This window comes from Babylonia areolata, chromosome 17 (genome assembly GCF_041734735.1).
Source record: "Babylonia areolata isolate BAREFJ2019XMU chromosome 17, ASM4173473v1, whole genome shotgun sequence".
In the NCBI taxonomy this organism is placed as follows: domain Eukaryota; kingdom Metazoa; phylum Mollusca; class Gastropoda; order Neogastropoda; family Buccinidae; genus Babylonia; species Babylonia areolata.
In genome coordinates this window covers 19,433,291-19,451,866 of record NC_134892.1, presented here as the reverse complement: position 1 = coordinate 19,451,866, position 18,576 = coordinate 19,433,291, and the positions used below count along the sequence as shown (strand labels likewise).

At 42.5% G+C, this 18,576-nt stretch overlaps 1 protein-coding gene across 2 annotated transcripts in view; it reads right to left on the bottom strand.

Moving 5' to 3' along the window:
- Positions 1 to 960: 960 nt before the first annotated feature.
- Positions 961 to 18,576, bottom strand: part of LOC143291720 (uncharacterized) — a 33,382-nt gene continuing 15,766 nt past the window's right edge. Inside the window, exons 4-12 of one of the 2 annotated variants that reach the window (XM_076601759.1) lie at positions 17,982 to 18,006; positions 15,239 to 15,358; positions 13,639 to 13,777; positions 10,481 to 10,540; positions 9,957 to 10,043; positions 8,571 to 8,804; positions 7,725 to 7,826; positions 6,313 to 6,441; positions 961 to 5,373 (exon numbers count right to left, since the gene is read on the bottom strand). In XM_076601759.1, the coding sequence (XP_076457874.1) occupies positions 5,071 to 5,373; positions 6,313 to 6,441; positions 7,725 to 7,826; positions 8,571 to 8,804; positions 9,957 to 10,043; positions 10,481 to 10,540; positions 13,639 to 13,777; positions 15,239 to 15,358; positions 17,982 to 18,006 (1,199 nt within the window). In that variant the 3' untranslated portion in view covers positions 961 to 5,070. The remainder of the gene's footprint in view (positions 5,374 to 6,312; positions 6,442 to 7,724; positions 7,827 to 8,570; positions 8,805 to 9,956; positions 10,044 to 10,480; positions 10,541 to 13,638; positions 13,778 to 15,238; positions 15,359 to 17,981; positions 18,007 to 18,576) is intronic. The other variant, XM_076601760.1, reaches the window with a different exon arrangement.

Genomic DNA, 18,576 nt, shown 5'->3' with positions numbered 1-18,576 from the left:
AGGGCCCTGAATCATGATCATTGATGAACAATGGATCAGAAGCCAAACAGCTAATCGATTCTGACTTTGTGACACAGCTCCTCTTTTTTATCACATTGTTTTTAATCCATACATGTTTTGCACGTGAACGGAAAATATGAAATTATGTACCGTTGTATGCTTTTGGTATGATAATGTATATGTGAATCATTTTGTTGGCAAATAAACGGGATGGGACTGAGTCTGAGTTTCTGAGCTGGTGTGAGACAGTTACACACACACACACACACACACACACACACACACACACGCACGCACGCACGTGGATTCACTGACATTGCTTCGAGATGTGGGTGCATTTCTTTCGCACACGAAAATAACTCAATCATGGTCCCAATCCAATGAAATACAATACAATGCATTGCGAGATAACACAAGGCAACACAGAGCCATATCAGGTAACACAGCACAACACAGCACAGCACAGCACATCACAGCACAGCACAGCACAGGACAGCACAACACAGCACAGCACAGGACAGGACAGCACAGCACAGCACAACACAGCACAGGACAGGACAGCACAGCACAGCACAACACAGCACAGCACATCACATCACATCACAGCACAGCACATTCATCGAATAGCCTCCGTGAGATTAGAATAATGTAGTACATATTTGGACAGAATTTGTAGGATACAAAAAATGCTTGAATTGTGATACACTCGTTCTGAATCATACATACATCGGTGCTACTTGTTTGTTTTTTTCACTCTACTATGACAGCAAAACAAACACTGATGGATTCGTTTCGGAAATTTATTGACAGCAAATCAAACACTGATGGATGCGTTTCGGAAATTTATTGACAGCAAAACAAACACTGATGGATTCGTTTCGGAAATTTATTGACAGCAAATCAAACACTGATGGATGCGTTTCGGAAATTTATTGACAGCAAAACAAACACTGATGGATGCGTTTCGGAAATTTATTGACAGCAAAACAAACACTGATGGATGCGTTTCGGAAATTTATTGACAGCAAAACAAACACTGATGGATGCGTTTCGGAAATTTATTGACAGCAAATCAAACAAAAAAGGAAGCATAATCAAAGTAAAGCCAACGTTCATGCACTATGTCAATAAACATTCATTACGATGCTGAAGGGGCATACATCCCCATGGAATTTGACACATTTGTGAAGCCATGGGCAATATATGCAAGCCCAGAATATGTTTTTATAAACCATTAAAAACTACCACCACATACACCAAATAAATCATTGAAATACATGGTTCGCAAAATGTTAAGGACCACTAGGGAAACTGCAGTTTTCCTTTTGAAGGCATGGTGAAATTATGCTGAGTTTTCGGCACACAGTGGTTTATTGTGCAAGGTGCTTTCTTGCACAGTCACTTCCATTTTGTGCAATGGGAAATATACAGCCTTCGTTTTCGGAACACTGAATAAGAAAGTATTTGGCTAAAACACAGTGCTTTCAAGCTGTTCATTGTGCACGTTTATGTGTTTCTTCTTCTTCTTCTGCGTTCGTGGACTGCAACTCCCACGTTCACTCGTATGTACACGAGTGGGCTTTTACGTGTATGACCGTTTTTACCCTGCCATGTAGGCAACCATACTCCGCTTTCGTGGGTATGCATGCTGGGTATGTTTTTGTTTCCACAACCCACCGAACGCTGACATGGATAACAGGATCTTTAACGTGCGTATTTGATCTTCTGCTTGCGTATACACACGAAGGAGAGTTCAGGTACTACCAGGCTGCACATATGTTGACCTGGGAGATCGGAAAAATTTCCACCCTTTACCCACCAGGCGCCGTTACCGAGATTCGAACCCGGGACCCTGAGATTGAGAAAGTACAACGCTTTATGCGTTTAATGATAAGCCAGGCGTAGCGTACTTAATATGCACTATCTCTCATTTTTAAAAACATTTCTTCAGTCAAACATGCCCGCTGGTATGAAGTGGTATTACCTTTTGTAAACCCTTCACGTTGTTCTGCATGCATTCGTCTGTCGTTGAAGGATGAATGGTCTAAATGTAACCTGTTCTCATATCCCAATGTAGATCTAAGTTCATCTGCATACTTGTCTGAATACATCGTGGATTTCTTTTTTCTTTTTTTCAAAATCATGGACCCAGATTACGATTTGTCTGTCTTAATCACATTATCAAAGGCGACTAGTATTTACATAAACACACACAAGCAATGCAAAAAAAAACTTGTCAACTGTGCAACATCGTTTCAACATATTACAATAATTCACCAACTTATAAAGTTCACATGATTATAGCACATTGAACTAATACAAACAAGGTGTATTTCTAAATTCCAGAGAACACACAAACAGTTCACTTACTACACTGGAACATTCTCCATTTTCATTGCGTTCATTGCTTATCACCCAACAGAACACACAAAGCTATTTCGAAACTGAACACACCATTTACATCAACCCCGAAGACAAACAGAACAATATGCAAAAAAAGCAGTAGATAACATTGTAATTTCAAAACATGAATATGTCATCCTTTTTATAACGCGACTGAAAAAGAATACATTGATTTCAGCTCTTGCTATGACACCTGGAGCTCCGTAAATAACGAATGGAGTGACACAGTTGAAACAGGTGGATAGCACTCGTAACTGCATCTTCCCTTGCAGTTCTGTCTAACCATTCATTTCCAAAGAGTCTTCAATGTAAAGGAGTTCAACGAAACTTTGTACCAGAACCTCGAATGGATAAAAACAACAACAACAACAAAAGCACACACACACACAAAAACCCGATGTTACAGATGATAAGTTTATGCCTTTATGTCTCCTCTTAACACAAAATAAAATATGAAGAAAACGGTAAGGATATGTAATGATAGTTAAATTTAGTCCATCAGAATAGCAATAGGTTCAGCAGTGAATACGTACAACCATTTTCCATTGCAATATTTTTTTACTTCTAATTTTGATGATCATTTTCATAAAAGTAATATTAAGACTCAAAAACGTCAAACTGGCAGCATTGCCATCGTACTGAGAGTGTACCAGACGAGCCACATCGTTTGAATGTATTCCTTCCGTATGCTTCGGAAATACCAGGTGTATAGGTTCTATTATTAGAGAAGAGGTTTAAAAGACTATATTTTAAATATCAATAAACACAAATTGTAGATGACCATCAGTTAATGATTAAAGGGGAAGAGATACCCTTTGGAAGATCCATTCCAAATAGTTATGTCTAAAAAAAAAGTTTTATTATACTTTCTGAATGTTTTATTATTCTTAATCAATGCAGACAAAACACAAGCGATCTGGCTGGGCATAAAAAAATAAACCAGAAAAATATACATGGAAAACATGAATGTAACATGGAATTCTGAAACAAGCTGCATACCGAAGGTATGTTTTACTATCAGTATAGAAATATAAACAGTGTCCAAACCAATTCATAATTATTATATGGGTTTTATGATTTAATCTCCTGGATGATTTTGTGAATAATCTACAAACGATGTGTTTCGGGTTTGTATGGAATAGTAAACAAGAAAAGATTAGCAGTATCATAGCGACAGAAGATGATAAATCAGCGATTAGGTAACACACACACACACACACACACACACACACACACAGGCACACACACACACACACATATATATATATATATATGTGTGTAATTTGTTTTGGGTACATACGAGGGCTCATGAATTATGGCCTAGATAGTTCTTCATTCTTGGATAATGCCAACTTCACAAAAAAATTTCAATGAAATACCGATATATTCTACCGAAACTACTGAAATTGCAACTAAAATGGTGAATTATAAACGTTAATTAATCAGGGCACTTGCTCCATTGTCCTTTTGTTTGAACAAGTGAGGGGACGTTTCCTAAACAAGACTAAGTCAACAGTAAACATGGTAGGAATGTGTGTTTAATATAATTCATAGCTGGAAAATATACATCAAAGCATACATACAACAATATTGGGCATGCTAAGCAATTGTACACACTATACATGAAGTACGACCTGTTCTGTACCGAAAGGATCTGGATTATTCTATAACATTCAGACCTCAAACAAAACTCTTCTCTAAACTAGCCTGAAAAACTGAAAGCAGATATCACATCAAGAAAAAGTTCAGCTGGCACCGTATACGTATGTGACACAAAATCCATGCAATTAAAATTGTGTTAGAAATAGGACTTGTAAAATAATATATTTCCTCATGTGTGTGTAACTAAAAGCGTATCTGAGCACACAATCATTCTGAAGATGCGAGCAGTCAAAACTTCTTTGGCGTAGTTTGAAAGAGTAACTAATGGTAAAATATGCACCATGTACCAACTGAAAATAACTGAAAATATGACAGTATGTTTGTGTAAAACGTTTGTATTGATACTTCTTGCGAAAATGTACGCTTGTTGATGTAAAGTTGAAAAATGCAGTCTCAGCATACTTGTATATAAAAGGAACATTTCCTGGCCTTACAAAACACAAAGCAATGCAATACTCAAGTGGAAGATTCAGAAAGTAGCTGTCTTTACAACACAGTGATTGTTAATGTTTCTCAAACCGCATAAATGATCACATCATATGATCAAATGCATACGTGAAATGGCTCTTTCCATGTATAAGCTATGGTCAATGTATGCGAGGTTTTTGTATGCAATCTTTAATTTGCATAATCGTTATTTGTTGTATTTATTTTGCTTTTTTAGTCTCCGTTTTAGATTTTTTTCCCCTCTGTTTTACCCCTACGTTTTGGTTATGAAGAGAAACACCTTTTTAATGTTCAACATAGCGAACTTCAGTTAATGAACGTGTAAACGAAACAATTGATGTCATTCTGCTTTGTTTGTTGTTTGTTTCTTGCGTCTTGTCTTCTCATCTGCTTAAAACATCAACAACAACAACAAAAAAACGACACAAAAATCTTCAGCTCTCATTCCTGTCTCTTTCTCTCTTTTTTCTTGAACAACAAACTGTCTTTTTCTTTCTCCTTCCTTAGTACTTGGTTCTATGTGTTGTGTCAGCCCTTTAGCTCTTTTCTCTCATTCTTTCACTTCTTCTGTTCCCCATCTTTAGCTTTCTTTTCCGCTTTATCTTTTTCCTTTTTAGCTTTCTTTTCCGCTTCTTCTCTCTCCTTTTTAGCTTTCTTTTCTGCTTCTTCTCTCTCCTTTTTAGCTTTCTTTTCCGCTTCTTCTCTCTCCTTTTTAGCTTTCTTTTCCGCTTCTTGTTTCTCCTTCATAGCTTTCTTGTCCGCATTTTCATGTCCCTTTTTAGATCCTTTATCAGACCTTTGCTGCTTGCTTTCACCACCAGGTCCATGCTCTTCACTTGAAGCCGAATGTCCCGGTCCCCCCTGCACAGAAGTGATATAATTAACAAAAGGCGAGAATTATAGGTGTTACTTCAACTGATAAGACACCTTTTATCAGCACCATTCCTGCTTTTCACAAGACCACATCACCAGCTTTATTCACCCTCACTCTCACCATCGTCATCATCAGGATCATCACCACCAGTCAGTTATCACCACTATCGTCATCGTCGTCATCATCCTTTAGTTCCCAGCCTTACATCCATCAAACCCCACGTGATCTCAAGACACAGCTGCTTACTGGGCTTTGATCAAAACAGACAATGAGCACTGTCCACGGTAAACACAGAACGAAAGCAGTATATCTGGCTCAGTAACAAACATGAAGGCACACAACTTCGGGACATTACACGTTCCACACCAAACTGTACACAGGAACATAAGACGCTGATTAGAAACATTTTGTTCTCTGCTAATCCACGATACCAGGTGTTCAACATCATCATCATCAACAAAAACAACAATATAATAAACAACAAAAAGCATGAACGTTTCCAAGTATTTCGCAACTGATATAAGTTACATGACAAAGAGTTTTTAGTATATTCTAACAGTTTGTATGCTGTGCATATTTCAAATCAGTGTAGAAGGTAGTTATTTTAATGGAGTTATGATGTAAAGATATAAAAAAAAGGATTTAACTATGTTTCGAGGTGTAAACACTTATGTGTGTTCATGCCTCCCCCGCCCCCCTCTCACCCCCACCCCCACACTATTTGATATAAAAAGATGGTCCATTAGGAAAGACATCATCGGGTTTCTACTCCTCATCACGATCATCATCATCATCATCATCACTGTTATAATAAGAAGAAGAAGAAAAGAAGAAGAAGAAAAATGATCATTACGATGATGATGACGATGATTGTTGTTGTTGGTGTTGTTATAACCTTCTAAGGCACACCACTAAGTATAGCTCACCGTCAACAAAGGAATGGAAGCCTCCACGTGTTCCAATTGAGCTGATGATGGTCCAGCTCTGACGTCACACCAATCCTCGTCCTCTGTGGATGGTGTCGCAACATGTGAAGAATCAGGCAACTTCTGTTCCTGTAACCAGCACGGCTCCAGTCAGGGTTGAGGACAATAGTGTTGTGCACTTCTTCGGGCATAATGGCGTGTACGTGCACACACACGCGCGTGCGCGCACGCACACACGCACGCACGCACACACACATGCTGGCTCTCTGAGTCGTCTTTTAACAAGGAATAATGCTCTAACTTGGAGTTTCTGTTTACGCTATGAGCGATATTCTACAGGCATAGTAGAACACGTACACATACACAAATATCACCACCATCATCACCACAGCCAACACCACCATCATCACTACAACAATCCTCCTTTCACACACACCAGTGCTTTTCACACATCAAAGCCAATGACTGGAAACGTTCCAGATCTTAATTAAGATACCTAAACAAGTGAAGAAGTAGTTCCTCTCCCAACCATCCCTTCCACCCCTCTCCCCCCTTTTTGAAGTACACACTGTCTGTAGCTGATAAAGAAGGCGTTTCTCTCGCCCCATCCCACACGTAAAAGCCCACTCGTCTACGTACGAGTGAACAAACGAACAAAGAAGAGGAAGAAGAGAAGTACACATTGTGTGTCAACCCACCACTTGCACCCACTCCCCCCGATGAAGTAGTTTCTCTCTGACCCCACCCCTTCCACCCCACAAGTACACACTGATGGGTGCAATAGCCAAGTGGTTAAAGTGTTGGACTTTCAGTCTGAGGGTCTCGGGTTCGAATCTCGGTAACGGCGCCTGGTGTGTAAAGGGAAGAGATTCTTCCGATCTCCGAGGTCAACATATGTGCAGACCTGCTTGTGCCTGAACCCCCTTCGTGTGTACAGTCAAGCAGAATATCAAATACGCACGTTAAAGACCCTGTAATCAATGTCAGCATTCAGCGGGTTATGGAAACAAGAACATACCCAGCATGCACAACCCCGAAAACGGAGTATGGCTGCCTACACGGCAGGGTAAAACAGTCATACACGTAAAAAGCCCACTCGTGTACATATGAGCGAACGTGGGGGTTGGAGCCCACGAACGAAGAAGAAAAATTATACATACATACATACAGATAGATAGATAGATATTCATACATACATGTACACACTGTGTCAATCGACCCCTTCCACCCTACTGAAGTTCACACTGTCTGTACCTGTTAAAGAAGGAAGTTGTTCCTCTGTCGCCCCCCCCCCCCCCCATTGATGTACACACTGTACCTGATAAAGAAACAGTTTCTCTCTCACCCCATCCCTGGCCCCCACCCCCCATTCCCCCCACCCCACCCCCTGTCGAAGTACACACTGCGTGTACCTGAGGCCCAGTCCCTGAGGGTGGCTGTGACTGACCAGCTGCAGGGCTGTGTGTCCCACCTGTCTGTGATGACTGAGGTGTGGTCATCCCCTGTGCTGGTACCTTGGTAAAGGAAAGGGTGTGCAGGAATCAGTCTGTCATCAATGACAATATGCATTCTATTCATGAAAGGACTGTGACTCTCAAACTAGGTGGCACAATTGCACTGGCTCTTAGCGCTGCAGTCTTCGGGGGCCAGTTGGTCTTTGGGAACCATCCCCGACGCCGACTGTCCTAAAACCCTCTTGGCCGAGAGAGTGGGGATGTAACTTAGGCAAGACACTCTGCACTGTCATCAAACTGTAGCCCAGATAGTTGGAACAGCAGTTACCTCCTCTGCTGTTCTGATGGTCATAGTCGGACACAACTATGAAACGCATGGAAGTAGAACTGGGTGCCGATATATCTGTGTGCGTCTCTCTGTTCTGTCTTCCTGTCTGTCAGCCTCTCTTTGCCTCTTTATTTCCTTTCTCGTGCACACACACACACACACACACACACACCACATACCCACGAGCGTGCGCACACATACACACACACACACACGAGCGTGCGCGTGCGTGCACACACACACACACACTCACACACACACACACGAGCGTGCGCGCACACACATACACACGAGCGTGCGCGCGCGCACACACACACACACACACATCAACACACACACACGCACACACATACACATCAACACACACACACACATCCACACACACACACACGCACACACACACGCACACCTCCCAGACCCCCCCCCCCCCTACACACACACACATCAAAAGACACACCACACCAACAGACACTGACAGTGGTGAAGGAGGTTGCTGCACTCTCCACAGCTTGGTGTGGCACAGGCGGAGCTGACGTCACGTTTGTCATGGGATGTTCTTCACGGTCTGGTCCCTGTCCGTAACGTGTGTCCCGTCCCCCTGGTCCCTGTCCGTGACGTGTGTCCCGTCCCCCTGGTCCCTGTCCGTGACGTGTGTCCCGTCCCCCTGGTCCCTGTCCGTGACGTGTGTCCTGTCCCCCTGGTGGTGGTTCCTGTGAAGAACAATGAAGAATGCTCTGATTTGTATTTGTAATTCTTTTTATCACAACAAATTCGGGCTGCTCTCCCCAGGGAGAGCGCGTCGCTACACTACATCGCCACCCATTTTTTTGTATTTTTTTTCCTGCGTGCATTTTTTTTTAATTTGTTTTTTCCTATCGAAGTGGATTTTTCTACAGAATTTTACCAGGAACAATCCTTTTGTTGCCGTGGGTTCTTTTACGTGCGCTAAGTGCATGCTGCACACGGGACCTCGGTTTATCGTCTCATCTGAATGACTAGCGGCCAGACAACCACTCAAGGTCTAGTGGAGGGGGAGAAAATATCGGCGGCTGAGCCAGCACGCTCAGATTCTCTTGCTTCCTAGATGGACGCGTTACCTCTAGGCCATCATTGTCAGGGGCTTTTTATTTTATTTTATTTTAAGTCAAGTTAGTTTCATCGTATCTCTATACTGCGCACGATGGTGATGATGATGTGAGTAGTTTTGCAGCGCCTATCCTCGGTCGGAGACCAAGCTCTAAGCATTTTACAAACATTGAGTCTTTTACACAACAGTGTCCACCTGGGTAGAGCCGACTGACGGCTGCCATTTGGGCGCTCGTCATTGTTTCCTGTGTCATTCAATCAGGTTACACACACACACACACACACACACACACACACACACACACACACTACACACTCATACAGACGAAGTAACAGTTGATGTGCATGACCGTTTTGTTCATTTACCCCGCCATTTAGGCAGCCATACTCAATTTTCAGGGGTGTGCATACTGGGTATTTTGTTTTCATGTCCGACCGAACGCTGACATGGATTACAGGATGTTTAACGTGCGTATTTGATCTTCTGCGTGCATACACACACGAATGGGGTTCAGGAACTAACAGGTATGCACATTGGTCGAGGTGGGAAATCGGAAAAAAAATGTCCACCCTTTACCCACCGAGCGCCGTTACCGATATTCGATCCCGGGCCCGTCAAATTGAAAGTCCAACGCTTTAACCACTCGGTTATTGCGCCAGTCAAATAGACATGCCCGCATGCACACACACACACACACACACACACACACACACACACACACACACACACACACACACACATCAAGACAAACACACACACACCGACAGACACTCACACTGGGGGATTCAGGGAGCAACAGAGGCTGATCTGGTGTAGCCTCTTCCGTCAGATTTGGTTCACGGTCTGGTGGCCGGTCTGTGGTCTGTGGAGGAAAAACGAAGAGTGCCCTGAATGAGTTATTCTGTGAGCATGTTCTTTATGTTGAGAACTTGTCATAAGCACGCACGCACACACACACACACACACACACACACACACACACACACATACACACACAACACACACACACACACACATGCATAAATAATTCACAAGGGCATCCAAACACACACATGCAAAAATGCATTCGCAAACACACACACACACACACACACACACACACACTTCAAGTGGAAAGACGTTAAACTGAAGACGAACACACACACACGCACACACACACACACACACACACACACACACACACACACAGTTTCACAGAGAGACAGAGAGAGAGAGAGGCAGAGAGAGAGAGAGAGACAGACAGACAGAAGGAGACAGAGACAGAGATGAGTGTGGGTTTCCCTACAGCGTTGCATTTACCTTTGAATTTGAAACATCCTTCTTTGGGTCTTCTTTGTCCTGAAAGGCTGCCTTCCTGCCCTGTGGAAGAGCAACAGACGTGATTACACTGTATGATCCTGTACCTTAATCACACTGTATAACCATGTACAGTAATTACACTATGATCCTGTAACATGATTGCAATTATTGATCCTGTACCTTAATCACACTGTATAATCATGTACAGTAATTACACTATGATCCTGTAACATGATTGCAATTATTGATCCTGTACCTTAATCACACTGTATAATCATGTACCGTGATTACACTATGATCCTGTAACATGACTGCAATTATTGATCCTGTACCTTAATTACACTGTATAATCATGGACCGTGATTACACTATGATCCTGTAACATGATTGCACTACATGATCCTGTACCTTAATTACAATGTATAATTATGCACGATGATTACTCTGTATAATCCTCTACCATGATTACAATGTACAATCCCGTACCATGATGACACTGTATAATCCTGTACCGCGATTACATTGTATAATCATTTGTACAGTGATCTCTGTATATTCTTGTACAATTATTACACTGTATAATTCAGTACAGTAATTACACTGTATGATCCCGTACATTGGTTGCACTGTGTAATCCTGTATCATGATTTCACTGTATGATGCTGTACCCTGACTGCACAATATAATACTGTACCTACATTATACTGTACAGCCCCGCACGTGGAGCGTCTGTCTGTGTCACACATGACACTGTTTCCTGTCTGTAGGTCTTTCTGTCCGTGTCGTCATTCCCTGTCATTGTCAGTGACATCGTGTACACAGGTGTGTCAATGTCAGAGTCACACATAATTCAGTGACATGGTGTACACAGGTGTGTCAATGACAAGAGTCACACATAATTCAGTGACATGGTGTACACAAGTGTGTCAATGACAGAGTCACACATAATTCAGTGACATGGTGTACACAGGTGTGTCAATGACAGAGTCACACATAATTCAGTGACATCGTGTACACAGGTGTGTCAATGACAGAGTCACACATAATTCAGTGACATGGTGTACACAGGTGTGCCAATGACAGAGTCACACATAATTCAGTGACATGGTGTACACAGGTGTGTCACTGACAGAGTCACACATAATTCAGTGACATGGTGTACACAGGTTTGTCAATGACAGAGTCACACATAATTCAGTGACATGGTGTACACAGGTGTGTCAATGACAGAGTCACACATAATTCAGTGACATCGTGTACACAGGTGTGTCAATGACAGAGTTGCACATAATTCAGTGACATGGTGTACACAAGTGTGTCACTGACAGAGTCACACATAATTCAGTGACATGGTGTACACAAGTGTGTCACTGACAGAATAACACATAATTCAGTGACATTGTGTACACAAGTGTGTCACTGACAGAGTCACACATAATTCAGTGACATGGTGTACACAAGTGTGTCAATGACAGAGTCACACATAATTCAGTGACATGGTGTACACAGGTGTGTCAATGACAGAGTCACACATAATTCAGTGACATGGTGTACACAAGTGTGTCACTGACAGAGTAACACATAATTCAGTGACATTGTGTCCACAGTGTGTGAATTACAGAGCACACAGAATCATGTGGCATCGTGCAGACTAGTGTGTCAATGACAGAGCCACACACAACTCAGTAACATCATGTACAGAAGTGTCTAATAAATAGAGGCGCAAAAATAAGAAAAACAAAACTAAAAAGAACATCTCAGTAAGAGTTCCAAATGATCAAATCCTGAAAAAGGCCCCGTAAAATGTTCACGGCTGTCCAGAAATTAGGGGGAGACCAGCAAGGCAGACAACAGGGACGACAGAAGGAACAGAGAAAAGCCAGAAACAGAGTGGTAGACAAGACGAACATTTTCCAGCACATGAATGTTCAGATGGGGATGCTATTCATACGTTAACTCTTTCCATACGAACGGCGAAAGAGAAAGAAAGGACGTTAACAGCGTTTCACCCCAATTACCATCATCAAAATATTGCAAGCGGAAGGCTCTTATACTGAAGACGTGAATGTTACAAAGAATACCACAATTCTGACGACGGAAGCTAAAGGTTGGGTCATTCAGACACCCACTGGACATCCGAGGGGTCTGTGTAGAGGAGAAGAGAGGACTGGCCGTACTGAGTGAGTTAACAAAGGCAAACGTGAGTGCAAATACAAGAACCCCTTTCTGGTTTTGTGTGGCACTAATAACATCGGCTGCATGCACCACTAGTTGCCAAACATCCGGCATCATTTCACCATATCCTACTCCCCCCCCCCCCCCCCCCCCCCCCCCCCCCCCCCCCAAAAAAAACTGTGAAAGAGTGGTCCACGACGTTTTTTTTCTGAACGCTGTGGTTAACTGCCTTTCTGTCTTGAGAAACTGGATCAGGCAGACGATCAACAAAGCAGCGATGGTCAACGCCATTGTCTGTGTTGGGCAGAAACACCGAACACACAGGCACACCTCAATACACATACAAATACAAATTCTGTCTTCCTCCTCCTCCTCCTCCTTCTTCTTCTTCTTCTTCGTTCGTGGGCTGCAACTCCGACGTTCACTTGAATGTACACGAGTGGCCTCATTTTTACGTCTATGACTGTTTTGTCCCCGCCATGCAGGCGACCATACGGGATGCTGGGTACGTTATTGTTTCCATGACCCAGCGAACGCTGACATGGCTGACAGGATCTTTAACGTGCGCATTTGATCTTCTGCTTGCGCAGACACAAGAAGAGGGTTCAGGCACTAGCAGGTCTGCACATATGTTGACATGGGATATCGAGAAATGCATGTCTAATTTTTCACACACGCGCGCGCGCGCGCGCGCACACACACACACACACATTACTAAAGCAAGATCACTGATCACTCGGTAATGCCGCGTCATTTGCAAGAACAATCAGATCGAGCAGCAATATGGAAAGATCGGCAGATCGATAGATAGATAGATAGATAGACAGACAGATAGATAGATAGATAGATAGATAGATAGACAGGCAGACAGACAGACAGATAGATAGATAGGCAGATAGATAGACACACAGATAGACAGATAGATAGACAGATAGATAGATAGATAGATAGACAGATAGACAGATAGATAGATAGATAGGTACCAAGTTGTAGAAGTAGGCTGGTAAAATCTTGGCACTCTGCCCATCACACTTGTTGCGGTCTGGAAACTTCTCTCTTGGATCTCCGATAGCTCCGGGCCACAGACCTCCGAAGATGGGCTTGATCAGCCGTCTGGTGAAGCTGCCACAGTGTGTACACTCGTTGGTTGTGTGCTTCTTTATTTATCTGTTCATTATGTATTTATTTCTTTACATATCTATCTATTCATTCATGTATTTATTTATTTATTTACTAACGTGTGTATCCAAATACTTGACATGGACGACACAACATCAGGGCTCTTCATGACGGGCCGGATATCACACAAAATCCGAACTCAGCTGTCCCCATCGTAAAAAATAAAGGATGTGAAAGAAGAAGAACACCAATAATAACAACAATAATAATTATCATGATGATAATGATAACAATCATCATTATCATCATCATTACAAATAAATGAATAAATAAATGGATACATAAATAAAAAAAATATCGAACGTTTATCATAACTGGCTTAAAGAGTATCCAGTGCTGAATCTCAACTCCTTTAGTTTAATCTGTCTCTGTCTGTCTGTCTCCTCTTCCACCCGACCTCACATCATCATCATCATCATAACCGTCCTCGTCGTTGTTATCGCCACAGCCACCACAACCATCATCGTTTGCACCACAAACAGCACCACCATCGTCACCATTATTGGTGTCATCATCATATTTGTTTTCAGATCATAACCAAATCAAAATGATAACAATTACATCATAAAAATGCACAGAGAAATGAACCATCGACCCATCGATCAAGCAAAACATCAACCATTTGATCACCAATATTTAACACTGCATTAGTGCAGGCAGCAGCATGGACATTTATCATACAGACTTCATTAAATGTTAAGGACCCCTTCAGTGGAGTGATGGCCTAGAGTGATGGCCTAGAGTGATGGCCTAGAGTGATGGCCTAGAGGTAACGCATTCGCCTAGGAAGCGAGAGAATCTGAGCGCGATGGTTCGAATCACGGCTCAGCCGCCCATATTTTCTCCCCCCCCCCCACCCCCCACTACACCTTCAGTGGTGGTCTGGACGCTAGTCATTCAGATGAGACGATAAACCGGGGTCTCGTGTGCAGCATGCACTTAGCGCACGTAAAAGAACCCACGGCAACAAATTCTGTAGAAAAATCCACTGCGATAGGAAAAACAAAAACTGCACACAGGGAAAAAATATTTTTAAAAAAAGGGTGGCGCTGTAGTGTAGCGACGCGCTCTCCCTGGGGAGAGCAGCCCGAATTTCCAACAGAGAAATCTGTTGTGATAAAAAGAAATACAAATACAAATAAAAGTAGGTCTATATTTCATAAGAAGTGGACAGATGATCTACATCATGCAAGGTGGGTATGGTTTACACTGGCAAACAAAGGGGATTTTCATTCTATAAGATTGATGTGTAAATGCAAATGAAACTCTGGTTGTGTGCGGTGCTCATAACACTGACCGCATGCACCACTGTTTGCCCCAAGTTCAGCATCGGTTCACCATACCCTCCAAAAAAGGAAAACTGTGAAAGAGTGTTCCTTATCTTTTTGAGAACCCTGTAGTTACCTGTCTGGCTTGAGGAACAGCACCAGGCAGACGATCAACAAAGCAGCGATGGTCAGGACCACAAGGATAACGTTTACCCACAGCAGGGTGTCACAGTTGGCTTGCTGCGTCACTGACGACCTGAAGAGGTTGTCAAGGTCATGTCAGCGGGACTTTTTTCTGCCTCTAATATTGTTTAGATGTCAGATCAGGGGCATAACCCTTGCTACTGGTACTATGTAACCCAGTACTACCTGCCGCATGTGAAGTCTCCCAACGACGGCCCAGGCGGATGAGGAAACCTTTCCCAACGGCTGTGAAGGCGGAAGACGATGACCAAAGGGCAGGGGGAGCTCTTATCCTTGGCTGGAAGTCCTCCTAGGAGACGGAACTCCAAAGAAAAAACCTGCACCTGCCGACGCCGTTTTACACGTGGCAGTATCTGCACCTGTGGGACTCTGAGCGTCGGTAGGCGAGAGAGTGGGGAAGGGACTGCACAACTCCTCCTCACTTAAAAAAAAAGTCACCTGTCTAGCTTTCCCTGAATGCCCAAAGCAACCTGACAACCTAGTGGTGTTCTCTTGGAAGATCAAACCCGACCTGAAGACTTTCTGACACTTTCTGTCAAAGATGATATTCGAAACGAGAACGAAATCACATCTTAGAAATTAGATAAATAAATAAATGAAAAAGCTACAACATTGGTAAACAATTGATCTTTTCACATTATCTCTGAGGCTCGGAAAAAAGGCAAGGGAGGTAAACATATGTTAAGGGAATCAGTCATCAGCTCGGCTTTCTTTCAGTTTCAGTTTCTCAAGGCGGCGTCGCTACGTTTGGACAAATCCATATCTGCCACACCACATCTGCTAGGCAGATGCCTGACAGCAGCATAACCCAGCGCGCTAGTCAGGCCTTGAGTGCATGCTGATATAATTATTTGTGAACCTATCAGAGTGGATTTCTTTTCACACAATTTTGCCAGAGGACAACACTCTCGTTGCCATGGGTTCTTTTTCAGTGCGCCAAGTGCCTGCTGTACACGGGACCTCAGTTTATCGTCTCATCCAAAAGACGAAAAGCTCAGTTTGATTTTCCAGTCAAACTTGTGTGAAAGGGCGCGAACCCACACCCTCAGGGACTTTGTGTCGGCAGCTGAGCGTTTTAACCATTCTGCCGCCCTCTGTTTGAGCCAAGCAACACCAGGCCAATGATCACTGGCTAATATGAAGCGTTGTTTATCGTAACTTCTGATAATGATGAACAGTTATTGACCATTCCTAACAGGTTATTAAAGATAACGATATGACAACTGAGAAAGAACAAGCAGTGGAGAACCTATTGTGTTATTATCAATCGACTATAAAATGCTCTTAAAATTGGAGTTGATAGATTGAGTGGGGTTTAGGTCCTTCAGATACAACAACTGTAGGTCATTTCTCCCAAAGGCAAAGCACACAATGATTTGTGTCTGTTTTAAGTGGCGAGTTTCTTCCTATGTGAACCAATCAGATGTCTCACCACTCCCTTCTTTGTTCTGGACTGCCTTCAATAATGATAATAATCATGAATGTTCATTTATGTAGTACCCTTTTTCTTTAAGAGCTCAGGGCGCTTTTCATGAAAGAAAAATGTTACAAATTACAAATTATTCATGACCGCTCTTTCTCACCCCCCCCCCCTCTCCCCGGCACCCGTCCCTCCCACAACACACACTCTCCCTTTCCCACTCTACATACATCCGAAGTGAGGTGACATGGGTGGTGTTGAAGAACAAGAAAACCGAGAGTGCTTGTAGATAGGTTTTAAAAAGGATGAGTTTTTAGTGATGAGCGAAAAGCAGAGACAGAATCAGATGCACGGATATGATGAGGAAGGTTGTTCCAGGTGTGAGGAGCAGCAAAGAAGAAAGATCGCTCACTAAAGATTCCTGTATTGACACGGGGAAGAATCAAAAGATAACAGCCTATATGAAGGCGCCGAGGTTGGTTCGGTTAGGCGTTTGTGTGTGTGTGTGTGTGTGTGTGTGTGTGTGTGTGTGTGTGTGCCTAGAGTTGACTTAATCAAGATTCTGCGCCTTATAAATATTATTATTAGTAGTATTAGCATTTTTTATCTATTATTATTTATTCTTTTCTTTTTTTTTTTATCTCAAGGCCTGACTAAGCGCGTTTGGTTACGCTGCTGGTCAGGCATCTGCTTGGCAATTGTAGTGTAGCGTATATGGATTTGAACGAAAGCAGTGCCGCATCCTTGAGCTACTGATACTGCTACTGCTACTTCTGATCCAGAGTTCATCAGTGATCAGAGTTCGATGCGCCGTTTGGGCCTGGTGAAAGGCCCTTCACTGCTGTTCCCCTCCCTACTCCCAAGTGTGATTATGTGCCTTGATGTCGGTCAGGGAAGTATTTAAAACGGCGGAAGATAATGGTTGTGCGCTGTCTTCCTCAGCCGAGCCCTGAATACAATGGGTATAAATTCCCTTCCCCCACTGGCTAATAGGACTAACCTGATTTATGAAATGCGGTGAATTCCGTCTGAAAAAAAAAAAGCTTTATGGAACACGTTTTTAATAGATGATTATTTTGAAAATTAAGTTATAAAAATTAATCGGTTTTTGCTGTTGTTGTTGTTGTTGTTGTTTAGATGATAAGATAACCGCAGCTGTCGCAGCTTTATTGATAACTTCTGTTAAGTTCATGTCAGTTTCAGCGCGCGCGAATGCACACACAAACACACACACAGATTACTAAAGAAAGGATACTCATCACTCGGTGATACCGCGTTACCTGCAAGAACAATCAAAATGAGCAGCAATATAGATAGATAGATAGATAGACAGATAGACCATTGTTTGCCATCAAACATTACACTCAAGGCTGATACCAAACTCATATAATTACACCACAATGTCAGAGATATCTATGTAGATAGATAGATAGAAATGAAAAAGGTTATAAAATAAGACTCAATTTGTTAAGAGGCGTCCAACGTTTCATCTCATAGGTATGTCTGCAGGAGCTGTGTAAATTGGAACTCAGACAGATAGATAGACAGACAGATCAATAATCATATAGATAGTAGATAGATGGCTGGATAGATAGATAGATAGATAGATAGATAGATAGATAGACAGACCATTATTTGCCATCAAACATTACACTCAGGATTGATACCAAACTCACAATTACGCCATAATGTCAGAGGGCCAATGGAAATAGTATTGTACTTTTTTCGTTTAATATTGATAATTATAAGAAGTTTACAGTAATGGCAGTGACGCTTCTCATGGTTACAATAACATGCGTTACAGTTTCCGCAAAGGGTAAAAAAAACAAAAAAACAACAACATGAAAATA